At 35.6% G+C, this 27,990-nt stretch overlaps 1 protein-coding gene across 5 annotated transcripts in view; it reads right to left on the bottom strand.

Annotated features, from left to right (window-relative positions):
- Nucleotides 1-22,767, bottom strand: part of PTPRC (protein tyrosine phosphatase receptor type C) — a 125,115-nt gene extending 102,348 nt beyond the window's left edge. For all 5 annotated transcript variants that reach the window (XM_058700992.1, XM_058700993.1, XM_058700994.1 and 2 more), the window contains exons 1-2: nucleotides 22,627-22,767; nucleotides 22,430-22,545 (exon numbers count right to left, since the gene is read on the bottom strand). In XM_058700992.1, coding sequence (XP_058556975.1) covers nucleotides 22,430-22,502 — 73 coding nt within the window. In that variant the 5' untranslated portion in view covers nucleotides 22,503-22,545; nucleotides 22,627-22,767. The remainder of the gene's footprint in view (nucleotides 1-22,429; nucleotides 22,546-22,626) is intronic.
- Nucleotides 22,768-27,990: the final 5,223 nt, after the last annotated feature.

Genomic DNA, 27,990 nt, shown 5'->3' with positions numbered 1-27,990 from the left:
TTATAATTATTATTAAATTAGCAGTAAATAAATATCTTTACATTTTCAGTTTTAATATTCATTGTGGCAAATATACATATAATCCAAATCAAGAAAATATATTTCTTCACGGCATATAATTATGTTTAAAAGTGGAGCTTATTTTCTTTCTAAGACCATTTAAAGCATACTGAGGTTAAAATGTTTGAGAACCACCAGTATCAGCTATAGGAGATTTAGAAAGCACCAATTTCAAATAATTTGAGTGATTCACCATTAAACTAGGCTTTTCATTTAAAAAAAGAGGCTTTAGAATATGTTCAAACACTGAGGGTTTGTGGTAAAATGGATTACATACATTGACCTTAATGGCCTCTAAGGTTTCTTTCGATTCAGATTGTACAATGCCCCTCCAAAAGGAATTGAGAAAGGAGCTTACTGAGAACATTGTTCTCATAAGGCTGCTGTGAAAGTTGGTAGATAAGCATGTGGTTAGGGGTGGAAGTTTTGGGGTGAAGCAAAAAAGTGAAGAGTGCAAGATAATGTTCACTTTGAATCGCTGTGCTGCTGGTAGGTTCTTTGAAGAAGATAACGCGGTTCAAAGTCACCCAGAATTTATAACGGGGATCTCCTCCTGGGAGGATGAACACTGATTTCCATGATGGCCCCCCAAGTATACCTTAAACATTCCAGAAACTAATAGTTAAGTGTTTTTCAGAATGGAAAATAGACAGAAGCACATCCTCCTCTAGATATGCCACAGCCGACAACCTAGTAACTTCTACTTATGGTCCTGGTTCTAACATTTGCATCAACTCGGAATACATCTATTCCTCTCCTCTTCCATATAAATTGGGATACAAATTTAAACACAGCTGCGTGAAAGATAAGCATGCAAACCATATGAATGCAAGTCACAGAAGAAGCGATGCAAATGATGATATACAGACGAAAAAAATAAGAGAAATCAAATTAAATGCAAAATAGAAATTTTAAGAATTACCAGTTGTACTTATAAAATTAACATATGTTTTCAAATGAGGAAATTAAACTCCAGCAAATGTGTGCAAAAGGAAACTCATACGTTGCCGGGGAGAGCTGAGCAAGAAATTTTTTCTGAAGAGCTGCTTATAAAAATGCACGAAGAGACTTCAAATGTTCCTGGTCTTTGACACAGAAATTCCAGGTCTAGGACCTGATCTTAACCAAATGGTCATATAGCTATAGATAAAGGTTTCTGTATAATCATATGCATTTTCAGGAAAAAAACTGCCAAAATAGTCTTCTTTGACTACAAACTAATGAACTAGTTGCACAGAAAAATTAAGTAGAATATCATTGAGGCCCAATTGGGTTCGGTCGTCAAATATACATTGTCCATTTTTTTCAGATAATCCCCACTTATGGTGGCCTCAGAGGAAGCAAGGGCCCCCTCCATTTCTCCACAATGGAACACCTCCTCCCTCACGGAGAAGGGCACACGTCTTAACCACCTCTTTATATTCTGTGCCCTGGCGTAGAGTGATACATGTGTCGAATACTTGTAGGACAGGTGTCTGTCTTTTCTGCAAAATAAGCAAATGATTACGATGGCACAGTACGTATCCAGAGAAAGAAAGAGAACAAGAACGAGAACAAGGCAGAGGGCAGAATAGGAAGAAGCTGCTACCGTCTTAGAAACTGAGGCCTCGATGTGGATATGACCCTATGCCCAGGGGTCACGGGGCCATCTTAAGCAGCTTCTGAGTTTCTAACCTTCATGAAATATAATGTCACCTCTCCAAAAGTGTTTATTTTCCATGAAATAACTTGCTCCTTCATTTTAAGTTCATCATCCAGATTTTTTTAAGATGTTCATTTTGAAACATCTTGTCTGGAAGAAAATTGTTTCTGTCATTTACCACGAAGGCAGATTGCTGCCTGCCAGTGCAGGCATTTGCTACATGCTTCTGTCAGGGACGATTGTGTCATGTACTCAACTTACCACTCTCCAATGGTTGGACAAAAAGTACTTTTTCTTCTAGAGACTTTTACTCCAAAGGGAAGGGAGAATTGGGTTTCTTTTCTGATTATTATGTGAAACAGCCAGAAAACTGTGCTTGTCTCTCTAAAGTCTTCACAGGAGGCCCTGGTTATCATAATTTTCCAGAAACTGGTATATGTAGAGAAGATAAATTCCATTAAGTCTAGTCGTGTATATATATTTGTGTGTGTGTGTGTGTGTGTGTGTGTGTGTGTCACAGAGAGACAGAGAGATATGTTCCATTTAGTATTCCAAATACTGAAGTGTTAACCACCTTTTTGGGGGTGAGAGGGACAGGAAAAGGTGGAAGACACATAGAAAATGTGTTACCTTCATCCGTAAAAGGTCAAGCAAAAAGTTGCATGACATATACCACTTCACACAGAAGAAATTTTTTTTCATATACTAGAGATTCTGTCTCAAAGAAGGAAAATATTTATGTATTGTATTTCTTTCATGAGTACAGCTATCCACATATTGCCTTATTTTATACCCTCCTTATGTAAGAAAGTAACATAGGGGCACCTGGGTGGCTCGGTCTAGCTGTTGATTTCATCTCAGGTCATGATCTCATGGTTCATGGGATCGAGCCCCATGTCAGGCTCTGTCCTGACAGTGTCCAGTCTGCTTGGGGTTCTCTCTCTCTCTCTCTCTCTCTCTCTCTCTCTCTCTCTCTCTCTCCCTTTCTGCCCCTCCCCTGCTCATGTGTGTGCTTATTCCCTCTCTCTCTCAAAATAAATGAACTTTAAAAAAAGAAAGTAACATGATAAAATAATACCCAAATTCAGTAGTTTGCTATTATTCTATCAGAATATCAGTCATCAGTATCAGTCTATCTATTCAAAACAGTCTAAAATATTCCCATGATACCGAGTTATCTCAAAGACTTATAGGGGTCCAACCATTCATTCATTTTTTTATTAATTAATCAAATCTATGTTTAAAGGCTACTGTGCAATGTCAGGCACTGATGATACAGAAGCAAATAAGGAAAAGTTCCTCGTCAGCGGAGATTGCAACATTGTACAGAGAAACTGAAAGGTAAATAAGAAAGGGCTTTCCAGTGAGACAGGGATCTGAAAAATACCCCTGTGGGCATGTGGGATGGCAATCTACGTGACTTCACACCTCTTCTCTGGGAAAGTTAAAAAAAAAAAACCCAAAAAACAAACAAACAAACAAACAAACAAACAAACAAAACACAACTGTGTTGTTCCACAAAGCTGGTTATGTGGCTACAGCTCAATTTACCACATTCATGGATAACCATAATTAGACTATTTCTGTATAATTATGGAAGAGATGCCACCAATGTATATTTTATGGGGTACAGAGGTAGCCAATGGCAACAAGAAACCTAAAACAATTCACTCAGGATGAGGACAGGGATGTTAAAACATGAGCAACAATTCTGAATGGATAGAGGGCAGCTGAAAAGAGGGAAGTGAAGAAACGCAGTAAAGATACAACACTGACTTGGGCATTTAGCAAAAATGGACTTTCCTCTCAGACTTCTGTTATTTCTATGTGGGTGGAGATTGAAAAAAAAATAAAGCAAAAATTTTCTCACAATGTTTTGCAACTTCTGCTTCCGGACTCAGAATCCAGAAGTAACAGCAGGGGTAAAAATGAAAACGTTTTTTTATATTTTTAAATGAGAATTGATTTTTATCCACAAAACTGACTGTACTTTATTCAGGAATGTTTGAGATTTTAGATGAATATCTATAATGAATCTATTTTGTTTAAAATGAAGTAATAGCTTTTTCGTGACATCCTTTATCTTAGCTTGGGGAAAAAGATACAATGGCCACTGTTTGACTCCAATAAAAACAGAAAGTAGTAAAGTTTACAAGAGCTGCATTTCTTTAACGGAAAATAATCTAAAGCACCAGTAATCTGGTGACAGTATTCCGTATCAGAAAAATATTTTTTCCTATTAATCTTTTATCAACTAGTAAAATTGGAAAAATTAAATTTCTGAAATATTAATTATCAACACTGTGATTAGGAAACAAACCCAGCTAATTTCCTCTGCTTTAATAATCAAATATTTGGGGTCTCAGTCTAAATTATGCTTTACTGGAGACAGATAAATCATAATACTTATTTTAGATAATAATGCACATATATACGGTAAGTGTAAAATGATCTTCATTCCCTCATATGATGGTATTAAAATGTTCAATAAAATGAAGAAAAAGATCTTCCAATTTAAACAAAGTTGATTTTCCCTCTTTAACTTAATCTCCTTTTCTTCTGCATTTTACTGTTACTTCCGTATAGAAGTCTACCTACTTTAACTATTTCTAGTCACAGGATGTGGCTGCCTCGAGTTTTATCTCCATCTGGCAAAACATAACCAATCTATCTGAGCTCTCAGCTCCCATTTTATAGCACCCAAACTTTCCTTGGGCACCCCCCCCCAGACCACCTCCATGACCTGTGTTTCTCCTAAAACCATAAATCAGTAAACTTCCTTGGGGAATTTGTAGCAATGTATGGAAAGTAACTCTGTGGTGTGCAGAGTGTGGAGTTCATTAGATTAGCTCTCTGGGCTACTATCAATTGCTAAACACAAATTTCCAGTGTCCCTTTGTAGCTCCTGTGCATGCACTGTCTCTATAGGAGGCTCTCATCCTCTATGGGCAGGTATCTAGATCCACTTGGTGGGGGGGTGGGGGGGGAGTATGAATGGAAGAGGGAAGGAAAGGCAAGCAGCAAAATCTTTTAATTGAAAATTGAGGGTAATAAGAGTCAGTCTATTTCTTCTCTGTGCAAAGGATGAAAATATACCTGTGGCTGTTTCACTATGAAATACTTAACATTTCTTCTAGAAAACCTTACCAGAAATAACTGTCCTTTACAGTTGAAGTGGTCTTAGAAAGAAACATAAATAGTGGACACCTATGATTTGAAGTGAGTCTCTACTAATCTATGAAACAATGACTAAAGTGTTGCTGTGCCTTTTGGTACAACTGGCAAATACGTAGGTAAATCTTACATGAAAAAATTTGCTAATTACATTGAATAGTCTTAATATCATTTTGTTAAGTCTTCCTAAACCTTTCTAATATTTACTATGTCATTGATACTATAAATATCTTACTTGTGAATATTTCTGATCCTTTAAGTTTCCAAAAATTATATGATGTCCCCTTTGGTCACTATACCAAGTACACAACAAACTTCATGGAATAATGCTTAGCAAGTGCTTTCTAATGAAGCATCTAAGAGTTGACCATGTAGTCTGGAATAGCACAATGTTATTGCTGGATAAGTCCCAAAGAAACTATTTCAAGTAAATTAGTGGTTCTAAAGGAAGGTGGCAATTTTGCCTGCAAGGGACATTGATTGCCTGGAGACATTTTTGTGGATTGCCTTGACTGTTGGGCAGGGACGGGGGGGGGGAGGTGAGCTACTGTATCTAGTTTGTAAAGGCTAGAGATGCTGAGACACATCCTTCAATACACAAGACAGCTCATTTATCCAAGCCAAAATATCAATCAAGTCGAGGCTGAGAAATTGAACTAAGCAATTCATTTCACTGAAAAGGGAACTGAGGCTTAAATAAGTTAGATAATTTAGCCAACACCACATATCAGAGTGTAAGTCTAGCGAAAAGGATTTAGTGCTAGACTTAGGATTCAAAGTTTGTCCCTGAATATCTACTCTGATATTCATTTCACTATAGCGGGCAAACCTGATAAATGGGAAAAACTTTATGATACATTAGAGGAAGGCTGGACCAAGTTCCTTCATTTTTGGTATAACATGGACAAGTCATTAAATGTTTTAGAGTTTCAGTTTTCCCATTTGTAAAATAGATGAGTTAAACCAGATGATTTCTAGTCTCCCTTTCTCTAAAATTGTATTGTTGTGTAAATAATGAGGGCTTATATTATTGCAATATCCAAATTTCCAAATTCCCTTCCTCTTTCTTTAAAATTTCTTCTCTAGGAATCTGAACTCAAATAAAGGCAGGAAATATTGCTGCCACTTCAATAGAATCTTGTGTCTTGAACAATACTTGACTCTCCGTAAGTAGTGAAGAACATGATAAAATTTAAACTCATTATCTAGGGGCGCCTGGTGACAAGGTCAGTAAAGTGTCCAGCTTCAGCTCAGGTCATGATCTCATGGCTTGTGGGTTCGACTCCGGCGTTGGGCTCTGTGTTGACAGCTCAGAGCCTGGAGCCTGCTTTGGACTCTGTGTCTCCCTCTCTCTCTGCCCCTACCCCCAACCCCCTCAGACTCTCTCAAAAATAAATAAACGTTAAAATTTTTTTTTTAGTAAACTCATTATCTAAAAATAAAAGGCATCTTCATTGTCTACTGTTTTAATGTGAAGACAAGTTCTTCTGGTCCTTTTATATCCTGTGCATGTATTAACTTATTTTGACTATATACCTAGAATACAAAGACCATAAAAATAAAAGAAAATCAGCCATGTGAATAGCAAAGTGCTGTTAATTAATTCATTGAATTGGTTTGACAGATACAACCCATTGATATATTTCCTGAGGTAAAAGTTCCCAAAGTATTTATGGATCTGTAAATTCATTCTTAGCAATTTAAATATCGTAGACAAGAAACATTGATCACTTTTTAAATTTTTCATTCTAATACTCATGTATTTAGAGCAAAAAAAAGACCAAAGTTGCTTGTCATATGTTACATTTTGCAGACTGAAGAGTTCAGTAGATCAATTGCTACGATTGTAAAAGAGAACAATAGATAAAAAGAGAAAATGTATACTTGTCCTCTCTCACTGAAAACAAAACTAGTATTTGTAATATGTGTGAATAAATTTTGGGCATGCCATATAGCCCCTCACTCCTAATTATTTCAAATCTCCTTTCATTATAAAACAAGAGAGTGAAATTTTAGATGTCAGATTGCTTTGTTCTGCTAGCTATTTTTTTTTTCAATTGGAAGAAAATAAGGTATCATTTAATTTTTTTTTCACAAAAAAGAATTTTAATCTTCCCTGTGCGCCATCATTATTGTTAACCTCTGGACATTTTAACAACATGTTTATGGATCTTAAATCAATGAACATTATGGAGGAAAACATCTTGGTTCTAATACTTTAGACTGGCTCTTCATATCATTTTCATACAAATTTTAAAGTGATTTTAAAAACTAGCCATTGAAAATTTTCTAATTCATTGTTAAAACATTAAACATGAAAACTATGTCAATTTTACAGACAAACATGAAGGATGTGTATCTGTTAGAAACGATTATTAGAAAGGCCAGTGGAAGGAAATGCTTCCTTACCCATCAAATCCAGATGTTTAGCCCATAAAGTGGAGGCTTAGAGTGAAGGACAAGTTATGGTATCTGATATCCTTCAGAAGTGTTGCCTCAGGGAAAATTCATGGATGAGGAAAGCCAAAATAGATTTTAAAATGAAATATGCTTTACTTTTGTTTTACAGGAATTATAGAAATATATTTTCAATTAAATAAGGAATAGACTAATGGATGAATTAAAATAAAAAGCACATGATTTTTTTCCAGAAACACCATTAGTTACATATTTTTATTTAACATCTAAAGGTCATAGTTTAGTAAAAAAAAAAAAAAAATAGGTCTATGGTAAGCATTTTCTTTCATAAATTGACAAAACGTATACCAGAGCAAAGAGTCTACAAAATCATGGCCTTGTGTGTGTACTGATTCTTTCTTCTCCTTCATCTATTAGCTCTTTAACAAATACAGACATTTGTAGGATAGCTTACTTACAAACGAGGAATCCACATGGACAGTGGCTTGAACATTTCATATTCCTATACTTTGATTTAGAGATTCATAGGCAAACCATTTCTTATTTTTTCAATCAAGATTTCAACTTGTGTTCCAAGTCTTAAAGTGAGAAAGCAAGAGAAGCTAATTATAATAGTAATCACAGAACTTCTGCACTCCTTTATAGTTTTGCGAACACTTAACGCATGTGACATTTCATTTCATTCTACTTTATGCAGTGATTTCCCACTCATTTGCTAAAGCCACCCTATACTTAGAAATGTAAATATTAAAATTTAGTTTAAGAGAAGGTATTCTATTAAGGACAACAACAAAAAAGACATTTCGGACTCTGAGCATAATACATTCTTTTTTCTTTTGGAAAACTGACTAATTAAGATAGATGAGAAAAATATGTACAGTTAGATTGATGTTAACAGAAAATGTCTTTGGTTTTACAGTGCTCTCGAAAAATAAAATGTGACAAAACTGGCACAAATTTTACATTTGACAACTAAAGATATTTTTATTATTTTTGTTTCCTTGTCTTTGAAGTACTCCTTATATTGTATCTGACTTGTTCCACTTCCAGAATTTTGAGGTTCCACTTGTCTTTGATCTCCCCCAAGCCATTCTCAACAGCTCTTTCATCATGCCTCTAGCTGCCCTCAACATAAAACCAACTTCTTTTCTTAGAACAGGGATAATCTTTTATTTCAAAGGCTTTGGTATTTTCTGTTGCAGATCACCCTGAAAATATCTTTAATCCTCCTCTGTTGGGAGCACCTCTCTTCCCTGAACCTGTAGATGGACTGGTGGGTTCCATTTGTTCTAAAGTCACCAGGGGAGGGGCGCCTGGGTGGCGCAGTCGGTTAAGCGTCCGACTTCAGCCAGGTCATGATCTCGCGGTCTGTGAGTTCGAGCCCCGCGTCAGGCTCTGGGCTGATGGCTCTGGGCTGATGGCTCGGAGCCTGGAGCCTGTTTCCAATTCTGTGTGTCTCCCTCTCTCTCTGCCCCTTCCCCGTTCATGCTCTGTCTCTCTCTGTCCCAAAAATAAATAAAAAACATTGAAAAAAAATTTAAAAAAAAAAAAAAAAAATAAAGTCACCAGGGGAGACCACAGCTCTTCACACTGAAATGATACTGACTCCTTTTTTTGTTTTGTTTTGTTTTTAGATGGACAGTTATTTCCATCATTCAAACTTTTATCCTTGAAACAGTGGGCAGAACAAAAGTGGTATTTTCTTGCGTAAATGAGGTGACGCATCTTAAAATGGATTACTTAAGTTTACTAGGCTTCCCCCCACCCCACTCACTACTTACATACAACTAAATTTTTCTGCTTTACAGTAAATTATGCTTTCTGACTCACTGATGACAGTGCCTACATGTGTGATTATGTTTTTTCCACACACTAAAATATTGTTTGCAAAACACTGATTCGTTTTTTCTCATTCCCTCCCTCTCCCCCATCTCTCTCTCTCTCTCTCTCTCTCTCTCATTCTTTCCCCATCACTCTCTCTCACACACACTATGAAGCAGATGTGCTTAACTACTGCTTTATATCCCTATGAAAATGAAGCAGGGCAGGAAGAGAAAGCTGCACAACTTTCTCCCGTGATGAGCCTTTTCAATATGATTTCATTTTTGAGATCATAGCAACATCCAACCCGCCCATTTTTCAACTTAAGCAAAATACTCTAATACAAGAGCAAATATCAATAGTATTTAGATTACTTATTCTTTTGGCTTAGCCACAATTCTGTTCCCCTCTATTCACACTCATGACCAAGGGTTTATCTGAACGTTTATTTAATACACTGACCAATTAGAAACAAAATGTAGAGATATAAGGCTGAATAGGACAGTGCTAGCATCTGTTAGAATGCCAGGCACAGGGAAGGAGCTGATTATTACTTCCCTCTCTTCACTCCTTTCTCAATTTTAGTATTTAAAATTAGAATAAGAAAAATTAAAAATAGTGATTCCCTTTTAGGATATGATAATCAGTAAATGTTCTAAATATTGGGAAAGAAATTAACAAATTTACTGATGTTAAAGACTAGTATAAGCTAGACTCCATAATGATTTGTATACTTAAGTTAAATGAGATCACATTTATAAAATGTCGACAACGGTGCCTGGCACATGGTAGCACTAGTTTCTTATTAAGGGACAATTTATCTTATTAACTACCTACACCTGTTAGTATACAAACAAGTTGCTATAAAGCTATATCTCTTTTAAGAAAAACTTCCAAGCCCGAAATTAAAGTATTATATATATAATTGTATACATATATATATACACATGTATATGTATATAATCTATCAACCTGCGTAAAAATATGCCATGCAAGAGATTCAACACAGCATTACCTTTTCAAGACACTTTCAGTTAAATCTCTAATTTATTATGAAGTCTCGATGTATTTTACATAGTTTTTATTTAAAAAGTTGTTTTAAGTCACAGCTTTCTTTTTTCTAATAGTTAAGCTCCCAAGGAAGATCTATCTATCTATACACACACATACATATGAATATATACATGTATACATATACATATATATTTAATTCTTATGAATATTGTGATGAATTAGTTTCATACTGTTGCGACAATATTGAAGTCAAATAAGGAAAATTGACAATAATTAGTATGTTCCCAATCACTGTTCAACCAACCTTTCAAGAGACATGATTTTGAACTTTTATGTGAAATTAACTGGATTCTCATTATATGCCAGCAAGCATGCTCAGCCCTTTACAACCATTAGCTCTGTTTCTCAACATGCAAGTCAAAATATTTTTGTTTTCCTTTTCCACTTTGGCTACCCCTTCTCACTTTCTTTTCCTAGGCCCTCCTACTAATTCCACCAAAATATGAAGTGTTCCAGAGCTCAGAATTAGGTCCTCTGTACTCCATCTAAACACTCTTCTTACACTATCACATTCAGTCTCTTCGCTTTAAATTCCATCTGTATACAGTGACCTTCAAAGGTATTACTCCAATCAAGAGCTGATGAACCCCATACTCTTAACTCCAGTTGAAATCTAGATACCTCTAATTGGATGTCTACTGAGAATTAAAGCATTAATATATATTAATATAGATAAGACAGAACCCTTGATTGCCTACCACAGCTGGGGTGTTTTTCATCCTAATTGCTCATGAGAAAAAAATGAGTCGTTCTGTATAACTTTATGTTTTCTTCTACCCAGCAACTTCTCTTGATCCTATATACACCTGTCCTTTATTCCCCCTTCCACTGCCAACACTTGGTCCAGATACCAACCCCTTTCTCTTTTCCACCAATCCAAATGACTCCTAACTGGTCTTTAGGCTTTAACTCACTTCTAATCTATTCCCACAGCAGCAAGTGTAGTCCCTTTAATATTGAAATAAGATTAGCTCATTCTCTGCTTAAAACGTCCAAATAGCTTCTTCTGTTTACACTTAAGGTAAAAATCCAAAGTCTTTCTATTTGCAACAAGGTCCCCAAGGAGCTTCCCCTGTGTGTATCTCTCCAACTTCACCATGAACCACTCAGCCTTTATCCACCATAGTGCAAGCACCTGACCTCCTTTCCTTGTCTTGAACCCACCATTTTTTTTTATTTTGCTTTTTCTGAAGGACCTTTGCACCTGCCAGTTCCTCTTTACATAAATCTTCACATTCTTGTCAGCCAACATTAGTAGCCTAATGACACTACTTCAAAGAGGCCTTCTTTAATCACTGTCTAAAAGGCCATTTTGCTCCCTGATCTGGCCTTCTGTACTATCATACCACACACACTGTTTTATTTCACACACTTATCAATATCTGAAATTTCCTCAATTATTTACTTGGTTTTTGTTACCTCTTTTACTAAGATGTAAGTTTCATGAAATTTGGTACCTTTTCTGTTTCATTTACCACTGTGTCAGCACTTAGAATAGTTCCTACCACATAGTCAGGGTTCTATTTAAAAAATGGCTACATCAGTGAGTAAGTTATCTCGCTTAATAGCTACTGCTATTATTATTATTATTATTATTATTATTGTTGTTGTTATATAGATACAGAAACTGAGGATTTGAAAGGTAATTTCCCTAATGTTTCTAATTGGAAAGGTCAGGATGGAATACAGGCAACATTTCAAAAACTGATTTCTTATGCACGCTGAAGGTAGGGCTTGTTTGAATCCAACATTTCTAGCTGGATCTCTTTACGTTATTTTCATCAGCTTCCTGACACTTTTCTTTTGCTTGTCTGCCTCCCACGTAGCATCACTCCTTCTCATACTCAATGCTCTGAACTAATATCTTCTGTTTATTTTTTTCTTAGCCATTATATATCTTGAACATACTTAAAGTTTCAATAAGTAAACTCAGGAAAAAATAAAAACGTGGTCACTCGAAAATAGAAAGATTTAGGGCTTATTAGTAAAAATCTTAGTTTAAAAACTAAAACAGGGATTTGGAGACCTAAGTCTAGAATTCAAAGTAGAATACTTGACCTAAATTATTTGATTGACAGCCCACATTTATCATAGTAACCAACATTTTTTCTTTGTTTTCCCTGGAGTTTTAACCGGCTTGTCCATGGAGTAGAAAACTGTAAGGTAGCTCTACCCAATTCATTTCACATACCTCTTGGATAAGTATAAAAAGCTTATCTTGTGTCTACACTTCCTGGAATAAGATGAGAACCTTATGTGTTTTCCATGATCAAAGTGCTTAACAAAGGTCAAGTTACTTCCCTTGCACTTCAAAACCAAAAAAAATCTAGATACTTTGGTAAATTATTCAATGGCTTTCACTTTATGTAATATCAAAAACAAATTAGGTTGGGGAAAAGCCATTCGTTCCATCATATCACTCACCTCCAGATAGACTCAGTGGTGTACCTTGTAAAGCTCCTTTTCGAGGTGATAGTACCACATTACTTTTGCATTACCAATGTAGCGTCAACATTCATAGTAAATACAAGTCCATTAAAGGTGCCTTTTCCTTTTTATAAAAGACAAAATCTTAGGTGATTGAGATCTTGTTAAACATATGGAGTTTGCTGGGTTCACAACGTTTCACCTTGGTAGCTAAATTAGCTGGATGGGGCTGAAACACATGTTTTACACACATGACCTCTGAGAAACTACCAAACACCTTTCAGTCTTGGGGTGATTTGCCTGCCATCAAGTACTCATGTCTTCAGTTACCTGGTTATTAGGCTGACCACGAAGAAGGCTGAATAACCCAGGGGAAAAAGAACAGACCTAGAGTCAGACCAACCCAGGATGAAATATCAGCCCTTACTAGCTGATGACCTTGGAAAATTACAATGAAAGCTCACCAAAAAAACTTAAGGGTTTGTTTGTGTGGTGTGTATGTGTGTAGGTTTTAACATGTCTTTCCAAATGAAGCCCTTATTTTCAGTTCAAATCACAAAACAAACAAACCAAAGATAACTGGGACTTTTTGGCTAATTCCTCTTTGCATCTACCACCTTTATTTATTGAGTATCTGATAATAATCTACACAACTCAGGGGCAGCTTCAGAACTTCTATAACTGAAAGCCTACAGAAGCCCAGTTGGAACAGAGGCCTAGATGTTGTCTGGCAAGAACAAAGCTTTTTACTTAGTGTATTATATGTAGATTTAAAAATAACAATTTTTAATCTGTAATTTATGAAAGATTGAGAACACAAATAATTATCTCTTGTGATGTATATTGTTACTTTGAGGAGAAAGCTTATGGAGAAATTGGAAAATTTTAAACCCCAAGCAGCCACTGCCACAGTAAGATTATAGACTTCCCAAGAATAGGCATAGAATATGGCATTCCCAACTGAAGATACAGGGAAAGCACTCATAAAATATTTGTTCATGAAATGAATTAATGCACAAGTAAACAGATTTCACTAGACTAGAGAAATAAAATGTTCAGAAAGTTTTCAGTGTTGATTATTGAGAATTCATGAGATTTTTATTTGCCTATTTATTCATCTCCATGTTTCTCAGCTTGCCTTGATTATCTTAGCTGCATAATGGGATATGCAGCTTTAGACATAGCACATAATCAAAACCGAGATAAAGAACAAGAGAGAAAGAAAAAGTGTAAGCAAGGGTTTTAAGTAACTTCTACTTCCTGAACATTTCATGTAGACACTTTATCATAAATAATTCACTAAAATAACAACAACAAAACGACAGACTTAAAATGGTTTTTATGAGTTGTTAAGCACTTTCTGCATACGGGGTTAGATTCCACTGGCAAACTATCCATTCACTTGACAAGTTCTGAGGACCTACAGGCACTCTCTGGTAAATAAGTAGAAACCCAATGATAATCTACATGAGCTCACCAGCTGCTATGGGAGACAGCCAAATAAAGAAATCTCCAAGAGGATTATTCACAGATCATCGCAGCCAACGGTGATCAGGAGCAGAGCAGGAGTGTGCACGAGGGCTGCCCAGAGGAAATGACCATTGAACTCAATCTTGAAGAGCAGTTATGATTTTCCCAGTTAAAAAATATATATATATATATGGAGGGAAGAAGAAACAGCATGGCCAACAGTTTGGACACAAGAAATCATATTTTTGGGAAAATGCAAGTTACAACAGGAGTATACAGTTGACCCCCGAACAGCACAGGTTTGAACTACGCAGGTCCACTTGTATGTGGATTTTTCTGATAAATACAGAATAGTACTGTAGATGTTTTTCTCTTCTTTACGATTTTCTTAATAACATTTTTTCTCTAGCTTATTCAAAAGAATACAGTGTATAATACATATGACATACAACATATGCATTAATCAACTGTTTATGTTATCAGTAAGTCAACAGTAGGCTATAAGTAGTTAAGTTTTGAGGGAGTCAAAAGTTATACATAGATTTTTGGCTGTGTAAGGAAGGCATCAGTGACCCTAATCCCTATTGTTCAAGGGTCAACTGTAGAGTACATGTCACTAAATAGTTACAGATAAAGTTGAAAAAATATGCAGGGATTCAATTAAAGCTGTGTACACCATGCTAATAGCCTTTATTTTTCCTAAATGTAGAGACAAAAGTAGAATGATTTGACACCTTATGGTGATCCCACCCACTGATGTACACTGGGGACATTAAACTTATCATCTTGATCCTTCTCTTTAATTTTTGCTGTACCAAGTAGTAAGAAGTTGGCACAAGGTGTATAAGCTACTAAGAATGCCATAGAGGAGCACCTAGTGGCTCAGTCAGTTAAGCTCTGACTTCAGCTCAGGTCATGATCTCATGGTTCATGGGTCTGAGCCCCACATCAGGCTCTGTGCTGACAGCTCAGAGCCTAAAGCCTGCTTTGGATTCTGTCTCTCCCTCTCTTTCTGCCCCTCCCCTGCTTGCTCTCTCTCTCTCTCTCAAAAATAAACATTAAAAAGAATACTACACAAATGAACAATATTTAAAATACAATTCTAAACTGTACAGCAGTCTTGTAAGTATTTCTAATGTTTCCACTGGCTACTTGAGGAGTAACCAAAACTCGTAAAATCTCAAAATGAATCTTGCTGAAAGAGCTCTCAATCACAAAATGATTATTACGACAGAAATAGCAGCACAATATAAATTTGAAAATGTCTAATACTTCCCAATGTAAAATTTGACAAAGGTTAAATAATTGCATTAAATCAATTACATTTTGTACAACATTGAAAGGGAAAAAGAAGGAAAGGAAAGGAAAGGAAAGGAAAGGAAAGGAAAGGAAAGGAAAGGAAAGGAAGAAGAAAGAAAGAAAGAAAGAAAGAAAGAAAGAAAGAAAGAAAGAAAGAAAGAAAGAAAGAAAAAGAAAGAAAAAAGAAAAAAAAGAAAGAAAAGCAATGGTATAAACTGAAACCAAGTAATGTTGTTTCTGGCTAAAATGGAAGAATTAAGACTTTTTTGGGAAATTTAGATCCGTCTTATTTGACAAAAAAAATAATAATAACACTTAGAAATGTGATAACCATAAAGGAAAATTCCTAGAGGCATAAGTTTATAATCAGTACAACTGGATGTGACTAAAAATTGATTCATGAACTTAACAGTAACTGGAAAAATTGAATGAAAAATAACACTATTTGACACTAGTTCAGTAAAATTCTTTAATGAAAACGTTGGTGATGATTTAACCAGACTCTTTAAAAAATACTCAGGGAATTAACTTGGCTTAATAAAGATTTTTTTTCTGTGAAAGTTGTTTTCAAGGAAAACTCATAAGTGTAGGTATATTCTAATTAAATTCTTATTTTCTTCAACATCTTTAGGATCACATCATGGGTCAGTATGTTCTCTATCGAATAGAGAGCCACCAAAGAAAGGATGTACAAAGGTGAGTTTTGCCTTTTACAGGGATTATCCCAGTAGAGGTAGGTATGAGCACACTAGGGACTGAAGAGAGGCAAGATTGCAGGCTATTGTTACAATAAGAAATAATAATAATCTCTAGCAAAGAGTTGGATTTGCAAACTATTTAGGAGGTAGAATCCAGAGTAGCCTGAAAATCCCTAAAACAGGGGATGCAAAGTTAAAAGAACTGAAAGATCTCTAAGGGTTTATAGTTCTGCCACATAGCCTAAACTATATCTCCTCTGAGTCTCTCAAAGGAAGAGATGTGATTTGGAATCAGATGTCAATGATAAAGAACTGAGTGCTGTGATTTTATGGGATCACATGAATAAAACATACAACTATGCAGGGTATCTCATAGTTTCAAAGCATTTTCACAAATATTATCATTTTTAATGCTTATAACATTTTATAGATGACAAAACTGCATATCAAAGATGGAAAGCCACTTGAATTGAGATCATAAAATTCGTAGAATTAGATTTCTAAAATGCTTCTCAATCCAGATGCCATCTCCAGCTCAGAATGGCACCTGCTTCATTTCCTATGATGCTTAGTATTTCTTTTATCAATAAGCAAATTACTGTTTGTTTGTTTGTTTGTTTGTTTCTTTAGGTGGAGATATTTAAAATACGGTGACCACACTTTATTGCCATGATATAGTACCTTTGCTTTCATCTCTTAACATCATTGTTATTTATATAGGATTCTCTGTTCTATTTTCATGCCTATAAGGACAATTTATTATTATTATTATTATTATTATTATTATTATTTACAATGCAGAGAGTTTCTTCTTGTATATCAGTGCTCTTTTACATTCACCAGAGTAACTGTTCATTTACTAATACATATGAGTGTGATGCTGAATTGCCCTTAGCTCTTGATTTGTGCTCTGGTATTAACAGATTCCCTTTTTGGACGGCTAATGATATTCCTGTAGTTGTTCATATTTTGGTTGGAAGCAGTTTTTTCTAATATACAAACGGCGATCATTTTCATTTGAATATCATTGCATACAGTTATAATTTTATCACATAGTATATATTAGGAGAAATTGAAGTTTTGGAAAAATAACTTTTTCATTTCAGATATTTGTGTCTCATTTTTAGTAGGAAATAAATGTTTATTTTTTTGTTTTTATTTTTTTAGGAAATAAATGTTTAATCTTTAAACACTGTAGAGCTAAGTACCACAGAAGAATTTCAAGTTTGAGTTGGGTCTTCAGTAAAGAATCTAATAAAAGCATTGATAATCTTGTTCATTACCTTTCAGAGGTGAATCAATTGAAGATACTATAAATGCACATAGAGAGTGCTTATATATTTCCCTAACATTGACTTTATATGTATTTATGCTGCGGTTTTCATTCTTTATCTTTTCTTGTTTTGTTATTATTCCCGAACATTCAATACTCTCTTATAATAGTCATTCCACAGACTCTTGACAGATTGGGTTTGAAGTAGCACATTGACATATAAAAATGAGTGCGTATTAAAAACTTTAGGCAATAATTAGATATTTTCTCATCTAAATATTGGTTATAGCCATGTATACAATATACGTCTATATATTTCAGTATTATGCAGAAATAGATATCACATCATATGGCTAAATGAATCGCTTGCAATATTCCATTTTTTTCTTCATCCTTTTTTAGAGTATTACGTTTACGTATATAAAAGTTATAGCACTGTCCTTTAGTAATCAGTAAATAGTATGTGGTTGGGTATCTAGTACCAACAAAGCTATTTAAAATAGACTGAAATTAAGTTTAAACTGAGATTTAGCTCCATTTCCATTCCAATTTTATCCTGTGTAAATACTCCCATAAATTTATAAGATGACTGAAAAAAGACCAAAGGTCGGTGGGGATAACAAATTCCTTCCTCTGCACCAAAGTGACTTACATTACATGATCTGAACAGAAAACCTTGTCTGTGTTCACACTATGCTTTCACCAACGCAACTGACCAACCTGACCATAAATCTCGGCTTCGTGCCTATCCAAATTGAGACTTGTTATCACATTATTGAGGAAGAAATGATGCCCAGACTCTCTACAAATTTTCCGTGTGCACACAATGCGATGCCATCTTTCACCTGCCCTTGAAAATAGTCCCCCAGCCCTACCAGTGTCCATGCCTGAATTTGCAAGGACTGGATCTGATTCCGTTTGTCTTGTCCCCATTAGATGCGTATGCCCCTGCCCCTGTCTCATTCCTTACTTTTCTGCCTATAGGCATCTGTATCTGAAAAACAAAACTAACCCTCCAAATGAAATGCCACTAGCCAAAAACGTCCAAAGAGTAGGCCAGGGAAAATTTGGGAATAACATTCTTGAACTACAGATTTTTAAGAAGTTAGGATGGTATTTCCAAACAAGAAGGAAAAGAAGGAAATAGCAAAATAATAATCATGAATTGAATTCTTAAGAAGGCAAAGCCTATAAAGATCCAGATTCAAAATCATTCTATTTAATCTTGACGACATTGTCTAACTCTATCTTTCCACTTTGTCATTGGCTAATTTTTTCATCTCAAGCTTTGTCTCTCCTTCTGTCCTCTCTTTCTGAAATTCTTTGTACTCATCCTCTCTCACCTCCGTCATTATAATCTTCAGTTTTGTCAAAAAACGCCCATTGCTTTGTCAGTGTCTGGTAAATCAGTTACAGATGAGAGTTTCCGCTTTCACACAGGTTACAATAGAAGTAAATGCACTCATTGGTAGATAATAATACTAACACTACCACCAACAACAAATTGAATTAGTATGTGGAAACTGTCACGGAAAGGTGGTAACAAGTGTCCAGTTTCAGTGGAGATACTTTGTGGTATGAGTGACGGAAGAGAAATAGAACTATCGCGGAGCCTTAGAGGTCCAGAGGAAGTGTAGACGAGCCAAGAGGTGTTGCAACTGGCTACTGCAAGTTCTAGTTTAATGAATCATACAAGAAAAAAAGAAAAAACAATCCCTGCCCAGCTACAGGCCCAGCTCCTAGCTCAGTGGTGGACTCGGTTGTTCTGGCAAGGAGTTGAGCACGTATACCGAAGACAATGAGAAGATACCAGAGGTTTTTTGTTTTGTTTTGTTTTGTTTTGTTTTGTTTTCCCCCTTTTCTTTTTAAGGTGTAGAACAAGGAAAGAAATGAATGAGACTGCAGGTAGATTAGGAAACTATAATAATATTCTAGGTAAAACATGATAAAGGCATAAATTAAGGCAATGTCGATGGAATTGAAGAAGGGGAAAATATTGTAGAGACTGTTAAAAACTAAAATTACAAGACTAGAGGAGGAATTAAATACTTAGGGCAATGAGTCTGGAGATGAGGAATCAGGATCGTCAACACATAGCAGGTCTTTATAAGGAACTCTAATGATAGAAAATAAGAATAAAACTGACCAAAGGTTAAAGCCCGTAGAACCCCAATATTTAAAAGCAGACAAATATGAAGAACCAGAAGATAGATAGGTAGATATATGTGTGTGTATATTATATACTCACATATAAAAACTAGAATATATATGTGTGTGTATCTGGATATGTGTATTTATATGAAGAGTGTAGAAAAATCTATATTCCTACGCTAGCTAATTGTCACTGGTTGACGTCTATGAAATAGCCCAGAATAGAGAAAAAACTTAGCTCAAGCTAACCACTCTGACCCTCTCTTTAGCTACAGAGAGCAAGAGAGAAAAAGGAAAGACAGATTCCTAAGTCCACCTTACCTTTTCCCTTACAAAATGCCTTTCAAGTTCTGGCAATGATAAGGATCACAGGCAGATTTTTTTAAAGAAAAATATCTATAAAAAGTTCATAAAAGATAAATTGTGGAATATTCAGAACTTACTGATTGCTAATCAAATGTCAATTCATACTTTGTATTGAAAACTTGTGTGATGTTCCAGGCATAGTACATGTTTGTAACATGAAATATTTCTTTAAATGTAGATGGAAAAATGAAGAATTATGACCAGGAAATGACTCTAAAGTGATATGACTCATAACTCACATAACATAACCCATGTACCCTAGTTGGTATGGTATAGAGTGATAGATTTCGCCTGCCATCGCACCTGGTTTAGAGTCAAAGAACATTCATCATTATCTGCATTCTCAAAACCATCATCGTCTCCTAGAATTATTTAGAAATGTTCAACAGAGTTTTGGTTTCCGGCTATCATGGCAAAGAGGCACAGAGCAAAGAGATTGCAAACTTTTGTGTAAAACTCACCCCAGCATGATTGCCATGGCAAAGTTTAACTTTGCCTTTCTGTATTTGTATTTTAGGGATTAAATGACATATCTGAATTGTGCATATATTTGTCCATTAATTGATGTCTGTCTACATTTGGCTCTACTTTTTTATTCCATTAGAGTACACAATATAAATGTGATGCCTAAAAGCCTAATATTTCCTATGATCCCTAAACTCAATTTTAACACAGTAAAATCAAAGATAATGATCAAACTTATTTGTTGCTAATAAATAAAAATATGTAATTTAAAGCATTAATAACTTCCCAAATCCTACATTGAATCACAAAATGACTCTCAGAACTTTAAAGGATGATAAATGAGATATGCAGACGCAGATGATTATATCTACTTTTTCCAAAAAAAAGTATTGATTCCAGGAAGACTATCAATGCCTTTTAGAAAAATGGTTGCTCTCAATATTTACATAAACAATTGAAGTTAAGCTTGATCCTTCAAAATAAATCTATGTATATCTCTCCATTTATTTAAGTACAAATTGTTTAGCAAAATAGATTCAAAAGTTTCTAGATAATTTTATACTTTCTTATTTTGACCATAAGTTCGAAGATATTTCTCATGGTAAAAATCCTTAATTGACTGAGTTGAAATTTCATAGTGGTTTCCTCTGTGTCCTACAAAATATTTCAATGTTTCTTTGTGCTCATTTAGAAATGCTTTGCTACCGTTCTTGAATGAGGATTTTTAATGAATATTCATTCTGATTTATGATAATCCACATATTATTACCACCCTGCTAAAATCATTATTCATTACAGTTTGCTTTTGATCATGATAGCTAACTTTACAGGGAAGTTCCCTTGATAGACATTTTCTGTACTAAAACAAAACGCTGTATCCATACAAAAAATTTTAGACCACCTTTGCAGTTAAAAACACAACAGTATCTTCCACTGCTTTCCACTCTCCCTGATTACACAAAATACCAACTGACCACATAACCAGCTCAGGAGGTAGCTACCGCCCTGCCTTTTAGAAGAAGGAAGAATGGTGGAAAGTCGAAAACAGATTTCAATGAATTCCAGTAAGTGAGACTTTTAATTATTTTTCTTTTTTTTAAACTTCTTTGGATTTTCTGCAAAAATGCCACTTTCAATGTCCTTTCCATAGTGAAAAACAACTTTTAGATACTACATCATATGGAGTATATTTAACATAATTCATTAGTTACGTTTAACAATCAACTGAAATGCACTCATGATCCAAACTGAAACTATTCAAGAAATGTCCATTAAATGGATAGCATGTAGCCAAAGATCTCCAGCTTAAATGAGTACTTGAGATCCCCATTACATTTTCCTACAGAAGACAGCATTTGCATGATTCCTATGAGTTTAAGTATTTTTACTGCATCAAGGCTCTAATATTTACCCATCACCCAGGAAGGGCGGTGGCCCCGTAACAATTTCCAAGGCAAATAATCATTAAAACTACTGAGAAGAAACCAAAAACTTGATTTAAAATACATTCTGTGCTAAGAATATGCATAAAATGAAAATTTTATTAAATTCCCAAATGGATTATTTAAACTATCCTATAGATAAGTATTCAATAAAATATTTTAGTAGTAATCAAAATTTGAGGAAGCAGACTCCAGTTCAAAAAGAAAGAGTGGCTTACATGCTACCGAAGCCATATTATGACTCAAAAAAGGCATTTTCTGTTAAAAGGATGAAAATTCACTTATTTTGTCATTAAGATCTCCTCAGATTTTCATAAACTTATGTTTATGCGTTTGAGGGTTAAGTAACAGCATTGCTTTTGTAATATCCTTGAACTGAACACTTTGCAAACAAAGATACAGTCAGACAAGTTTCTTTTAAATTGTGATTTTTTCCCCCAAACATTTATGCCTTTTTAAACAGAAACAATGTATTCTGTCACATAGCAAGCCAGGTCTCTCTGAGCTCCAATAGCCTTGACCATTTTCTCGTGAGCTTCCTCATTTCCAGTCACCAACACTTAACTTATTTTTATGTCTATTTCAAACCAATATCCCTCCACAAGGAAAAAAAAAATAACTAAGGACATATTAATATACTTGTACTTACCTGTAACAAACACGCCTGTATCCAGAAAGGCAAAGCCAAATGCCAAAAGTTTAAGCCACAAATACATGGTCATATCTGGAAATCAGCTGTATTCCTATGAAACAGCATGCGTCCTTCTGAAAGGCAAAATAATAGTTATCTTTGCGAACGTTTTTCTTTGCGAAACAGAATAAAAAATAAAAGAAATGAGTGCATACTCTCTGCTGTTGTCTTATCAGACAGGGAGCAATTTCCTCCTCTGTTACCCCAAGAACAAACCACTTTGCTAGCTACACAAACTGCTAGGTAGTGATGTCAGATTCGGTTTTACTAACTTCTCCAAAAATACTGTAAAGGATCTTCTTTGCAGGAAGTCAAGAAAGTTGTTCAAAGTCAGTGCAAAAGCATCTTACTTCCTTAATTCAAGTAACTAATTACTTGAATAAGTTTCTAGGCCTTTTAAAAGATTTTTCTCCTTCAAGAAAGATGTTTTTTAAGTATCCAAATAGTACTCCCTTACAATATTCATTACAACTTAAAAGAATAATATCCCCACCCCAAAATAATCAATAATTCTCTTACCTAAGAAGGAATAAAATAGATTCAGGACGGGTATAACAAAATGGGGGTTGGCAAGATGACACAGTGAGTGATTGAATTAGTAGAAAATACCTGTATTTGACTCAAAATGACCAGATGAGTGACCTACCTGGGTTTTTTTGTTTTTTGTGTTTTTTTTGTTTTCTTTTGGTCTTTTTTTTTTTTTTTTTTTTTTTTCAACCAGGGTCGTTTACCAGGCAGGCATTCAAACTTCACCAATAGGACAGTTTTAGAGGTCAAACCCATTTTCTATGCAAATGCACTCTCTCAGAAAGCTGAACAGGTTTGCCCCAAATCTTTCACAGAGCTCCTCGTGGTGCTAGGAATGGAATCAGAAGGTCACTTCCACAGCAGCAAATCCTGCTTCAAAAAAGGAATGCTGTCCCTGGCTTGAGAGATTCTTGGTGCTGTTGATGAGGGAATCAAGGGCAATGAAATTGAGAACAGGGGTTTTTTTTTGTTCATTTTTTTTTTTAACAGAAGTGAACCTTTTCCCTCCCGCCCCCCTTCAGCAATACTTTCACAATTTTTTTGATTAAAAGACAGCAAATTAACATAGAGCATTTTCCCTGATACTGATGGTGTTTTTAGTAAGTCCATTGATTGGGAAAACGCATACTGGCAAAAAGCTGCTATGAATCCTGTGATACAATTAAACAAACTGGTATCATTATCACAATATCTGGTTCATCTACAAAGACTAGTGCACATGTACACAAGGATTATTATTGGAGCCACACAGGACACCTAAGGGACTTACAGACAAACAGAACTCTTGTGGTAACTTCAATCCTTGGTTAGAAAACACTATTGCAGGCTTCTTGTGTTTAAGTAAATAAAACTTTTTGTATTTACCAACTTACTTGTTTTACTCTTATGTTGACTGCTGGGAACTACAGAGCCAAATTTGCACACCTCCTCTTTGAGCAAATAAAAATAATCCCACATGTGAAATTCTGAGTAATAACATCTCATTATAATCTCATTTTTTAAAAAAAATCTCATTAAAATGAGATTTTTTGGTATGATTTTGCTTTTATTATTAAGTTCATAGCTAACTTTCGGGGGTGTTGCCCTGGCCAGGAATATGCGTAGCACTTTAACTGCATAATCTAATTTGTACAACACTTCAGACAGATAATGTTATTATTCCCCATTTGACCCATAAAGTTCAGAGAGGCTAGGTGATTTGCAGGTTCTCACAGCTAAGAAGTAGACAAAGTAAGTTTTGAACCATCCCCAAATTTCATGTTCTTTTTCTTTCTTGTTTTACTACCCTTCCTTTTTCTCACTTCCTTCCCCAATCTTTTTAACTATGTACTTTTATCATTTTTAACCTCTAAAAAGTAGAACATTGATTTGATAAAAATGATGTTGCCCTCTTTTTGCAAATGTCTTCCTAAATAAAATAGTTGTGACTGTGGGGACTACTCTTCGGTAGGTAAGCCTGATGAAAACTGTGTGCCAGGGGTCACAAACGTAAGTACTCAGCTACAGAGTCTATTTCTTCAAATACATTTGCAATGGAAAACTATCTGGGGGTTAGCTTTAAATATCTTTAAGCAAATACTTGTGTTCTGTTAGCTTGTTATTATGGCCGAATATTTGCCAAAACTAGAGGCCAGGAAGAAAGTGCATGACATTCAAGGGAGTTAAGTATAAGAAATATACTCTATAACAAGCTAAAGATAGGAGGGGTTTAGAAGCCTTAAAGAGGTATTTTTAAAAGGGCTTTGAAGATCATGGATTTGAAGAAATAGTAAGAACTTAGGAGATTCAGCTCCGTTTTAGACAAGTGGCCAGAGAGATTCTACCCAAGATATACTGAAATTAATTAACACTACATGAATGGAATTGTATGTGCTTGTTTTAATGTGTTAAAGTTGAGTTTAGTATCTACAGGAAGTATGACTTGGGGTAGCCAAATTTATATTGTATGCTACAAAGTTATAAAGAAATAGAGCCTAGGGGCACCCGGGTGGCTCAGTCGGTTGAGCTTCCGACATCAGCTCAGGTCATGATCTCGCAGTTGACGAGTTCGAGCCCCACATCAGGCTCTGTGCTGACAGCTCAGAGCCTGGAGCCTGCTTCAGATCTGTGTCTCCCTCTCTCTCTGCCTCTCCCCCGCTCATGCTCTGTCTCTCTCTGTCTCAAAAATAAAGATAAACATGAAAAAAAAATTTTTAAAGAAATAGAGCCTAGTGTAGACAGATACCATAAAATAAATATGCGCTCAATTCAGATGTTTTCAGAATGGAGCAACGGTGAGCCAGAAGGTTGATATCCTTGAGACACAAACTGTCAGGATGGAGACAAGAAGGAAGACCCTAACAGTTTGCTGGGGGAAAGATCATAGTTCCCCTGTGACGGTGGACGGTACTAAACTGGATGACCTAGTCAGGAGTTTGGTTAGTAGCTGGCCTTTCCACAGGTCATCTGAAGAAATCCCTGCTTTATCATATATGGGCTTAGCATCCAGGCCCTAGGCAGGCAGCACCAAACTCTCATAGAAATAGGACTATTTGTGGCAAACTGATGTGATCCACTGTCTTGATTCTGAGAGAGAAAGTAGGTAAGCTGCTGATAAATTTACACACACACACACACACACACACACACACACACACATATAGATATATGGAAGCAACATCAGAACATATATGTAATAAAGAGGGGCACTTGGGTGGCTCAGTCAGTTAAGCATCTAACTCTTGGTTTTGGCTCAGGTCATGATCTCACGGTCTCATGAGTTCAAGCCCTGTGTCGGGCTCTGTGCCAGCAGCACAGAGCTTGTTTGGGATTCTCTGCCTCTTTCCCTCTCTCTCCTTGCGCTGTCTCTGTCTCTGTCTCTTTCAAAATAAATGAATAAAGTTAAAAAAATGTATATGTTGTAAAGAGTATGGTACTTTCTGAGTGGTTGAAATAGGATGTATCCAGAACAATCTCAAAGTTTGATCAGTTAAATTTCAAAATAACCACAGCTGATTCATTTGTAACAGATTTTTAAAGCTGTCATATTAAATAAGTAAATAATATCTTATTTAAATTAATCATCACTTTCCAGATATTTTATCATATAATAATGTTATGTAAGGATAGAAACAGATTACATGAGATTGAGTCCAGAAGCAGACATTATCCATTCATGCATTCAACAAATACATAGTTATTTCCTAACCTATAAGACAGTTATTTTTTGTAATGTGAAGAAAGAATGGTGAACAAGAACAGACACGTTCCCTGCCCTGATGGAATCTACACTCCAGTGAAAGAGACAATAATTAATTAAATAATCACTGTGACAACTTTAGCACACAGGAAGTACTTGATGTTATGATTTAAGGATATAACAGGGTATTTGGTCTAGTAGTGAGGTGAGGTTTGCCTGAAAGAAAAATCAATGAAGGTATACCTGAAAAAATAATGGAAGTTAAGTGGGCGTATGGAGAAAAAAAAAGAGCATTCTGGGCAGAAAGAATCATGTATTTAAAGGATAGTGTGTTCAAGAAACAGAAAAAGGCGTGTGTGGCTGGCATAAACAGAAGCTGAAGCCTGGAATGTTGCAATATGTTAAAGTATCAAATCCACACATTGCACACCTTAAATTTACAGAATGTTGTGTAACAATTATATCTCAATTTAAATAAAAAGAAGTAGACATGAAAAAGAAAGAAAACAACAACAACGACGACGACAACAACAACAAAACATGAATTGTCAGAGGGAGATGATACCAAACTCTGCTAGGCTTTGTGGTTCTAAGAGATTTAACTTTATCTTAAGAGATATGGAGAGCTATTGAAACTTTTTAAGCACCCCTGGGTCCGGGCCCACTCTCGGAGGGTGCTGCCTCCATCTGTTCAGATGGATTCTTGAGCCCTGTCCGCACCTGTTTCATTGCATTTGTCCAGGGAGCTCTCCTGGCTCTACTAACTTGTCTGTCTTTTGTTTCTTCTAAGATGCAAGGTACTAATGAATAAAAGCTGAGTCATTTTTTTACCAAAAAAAAAAAAAAAGTTCTTGAATCTTCTTGCCAATGATATCCAATTTGCCAGATCTTATACCATCACTCATTTCTCATCTAATGCGATTTTTCATCAGCATTAAATATGGTTAGCCTCTCCTCCAATCCTTATATTTTGCCAGTTTCAAAACACCATTACCCACTGTTCTTTCTTGACCTTCATTGTCTCATCCTCAGCAGCTGCCATGTTGAGTTCTATTCCTCTATCTGATTTCTAAGTATTGGGATACATTAAAGTTCAGCCCTGGGCCCACTTCTCTCTTTCCGAGTGAACTCTTTCATGCTGATGACTTACAAAACACATACCTCCAGTCAGATCTACAGTTCAGATCTAGGGATTCACATTTGGTAGTGCATTCTTGACAGGTACATTAGATTACCTCACAACCAACTCAGTGGAATGTGAAAGTTTTCTTTAAACCTGCCCTAACTCTCAATCCGTATCTGCAAATGCACCAACAAACATCATATAACTTACGATGGAAGCCTTAGTGTTATTTGCTATTTCTCCTGTTCTGTCATAACTGCATTCAATTTATTACCAAGTCCCATTTATTCTGTCTCCTCCACCTTTTTTTAAAAATGTATTTATATATTTTGAGGGGGCAGGGGGTAGGGGCAGAGAGAGACAGAGAGGGAGAGACAGAATCCCAAGCAGGCTCCATGCTCGATGCGGGGCTCGAAATCATGAACGTGAAGTCATGACTTGAGCTGCAATCAAGAGTCAGACGCTTAACCCACTGAGCCACCCAGGCGCCCCTCTATCCCCACCATCTTAACTGTGCTGCATTTCCAATTATATCACTTAAGACCAAGCCATCATCACTGCTCACACAGCCTTTTAACTGATCTTCAAGCTTCTATCTTATTTTCCTTCAGTATGTACTCCATGGAGCAACAGATCTGAACTTTTCTAAGTACAAATAAAGTTGTGAGAGATCCTTAAAACCTCAGTGGT

Source organism: Neofelis nebulosa, chromosome 15 (genome assembly GCF_028018385.1).
Source record: "Neofelis nebulosa isolate mNeoNeb1 chromosome 15, mNeoNeb1.pri, whole genome shotgun sequence".
In the NCBI taxonomy this organism is placed as follows: domain Eukaryota; kingdom Metazoa; phylum Chordata; class Mammalia; order Carnivora; family Felidae; genus Neofelis; species Neofelis nebulosa.
The sequence above is the reverse complement of the archived record's forward strand: the minus strand, read 5'-3'. Positions and strand labels throughout refer to the sequence as shown.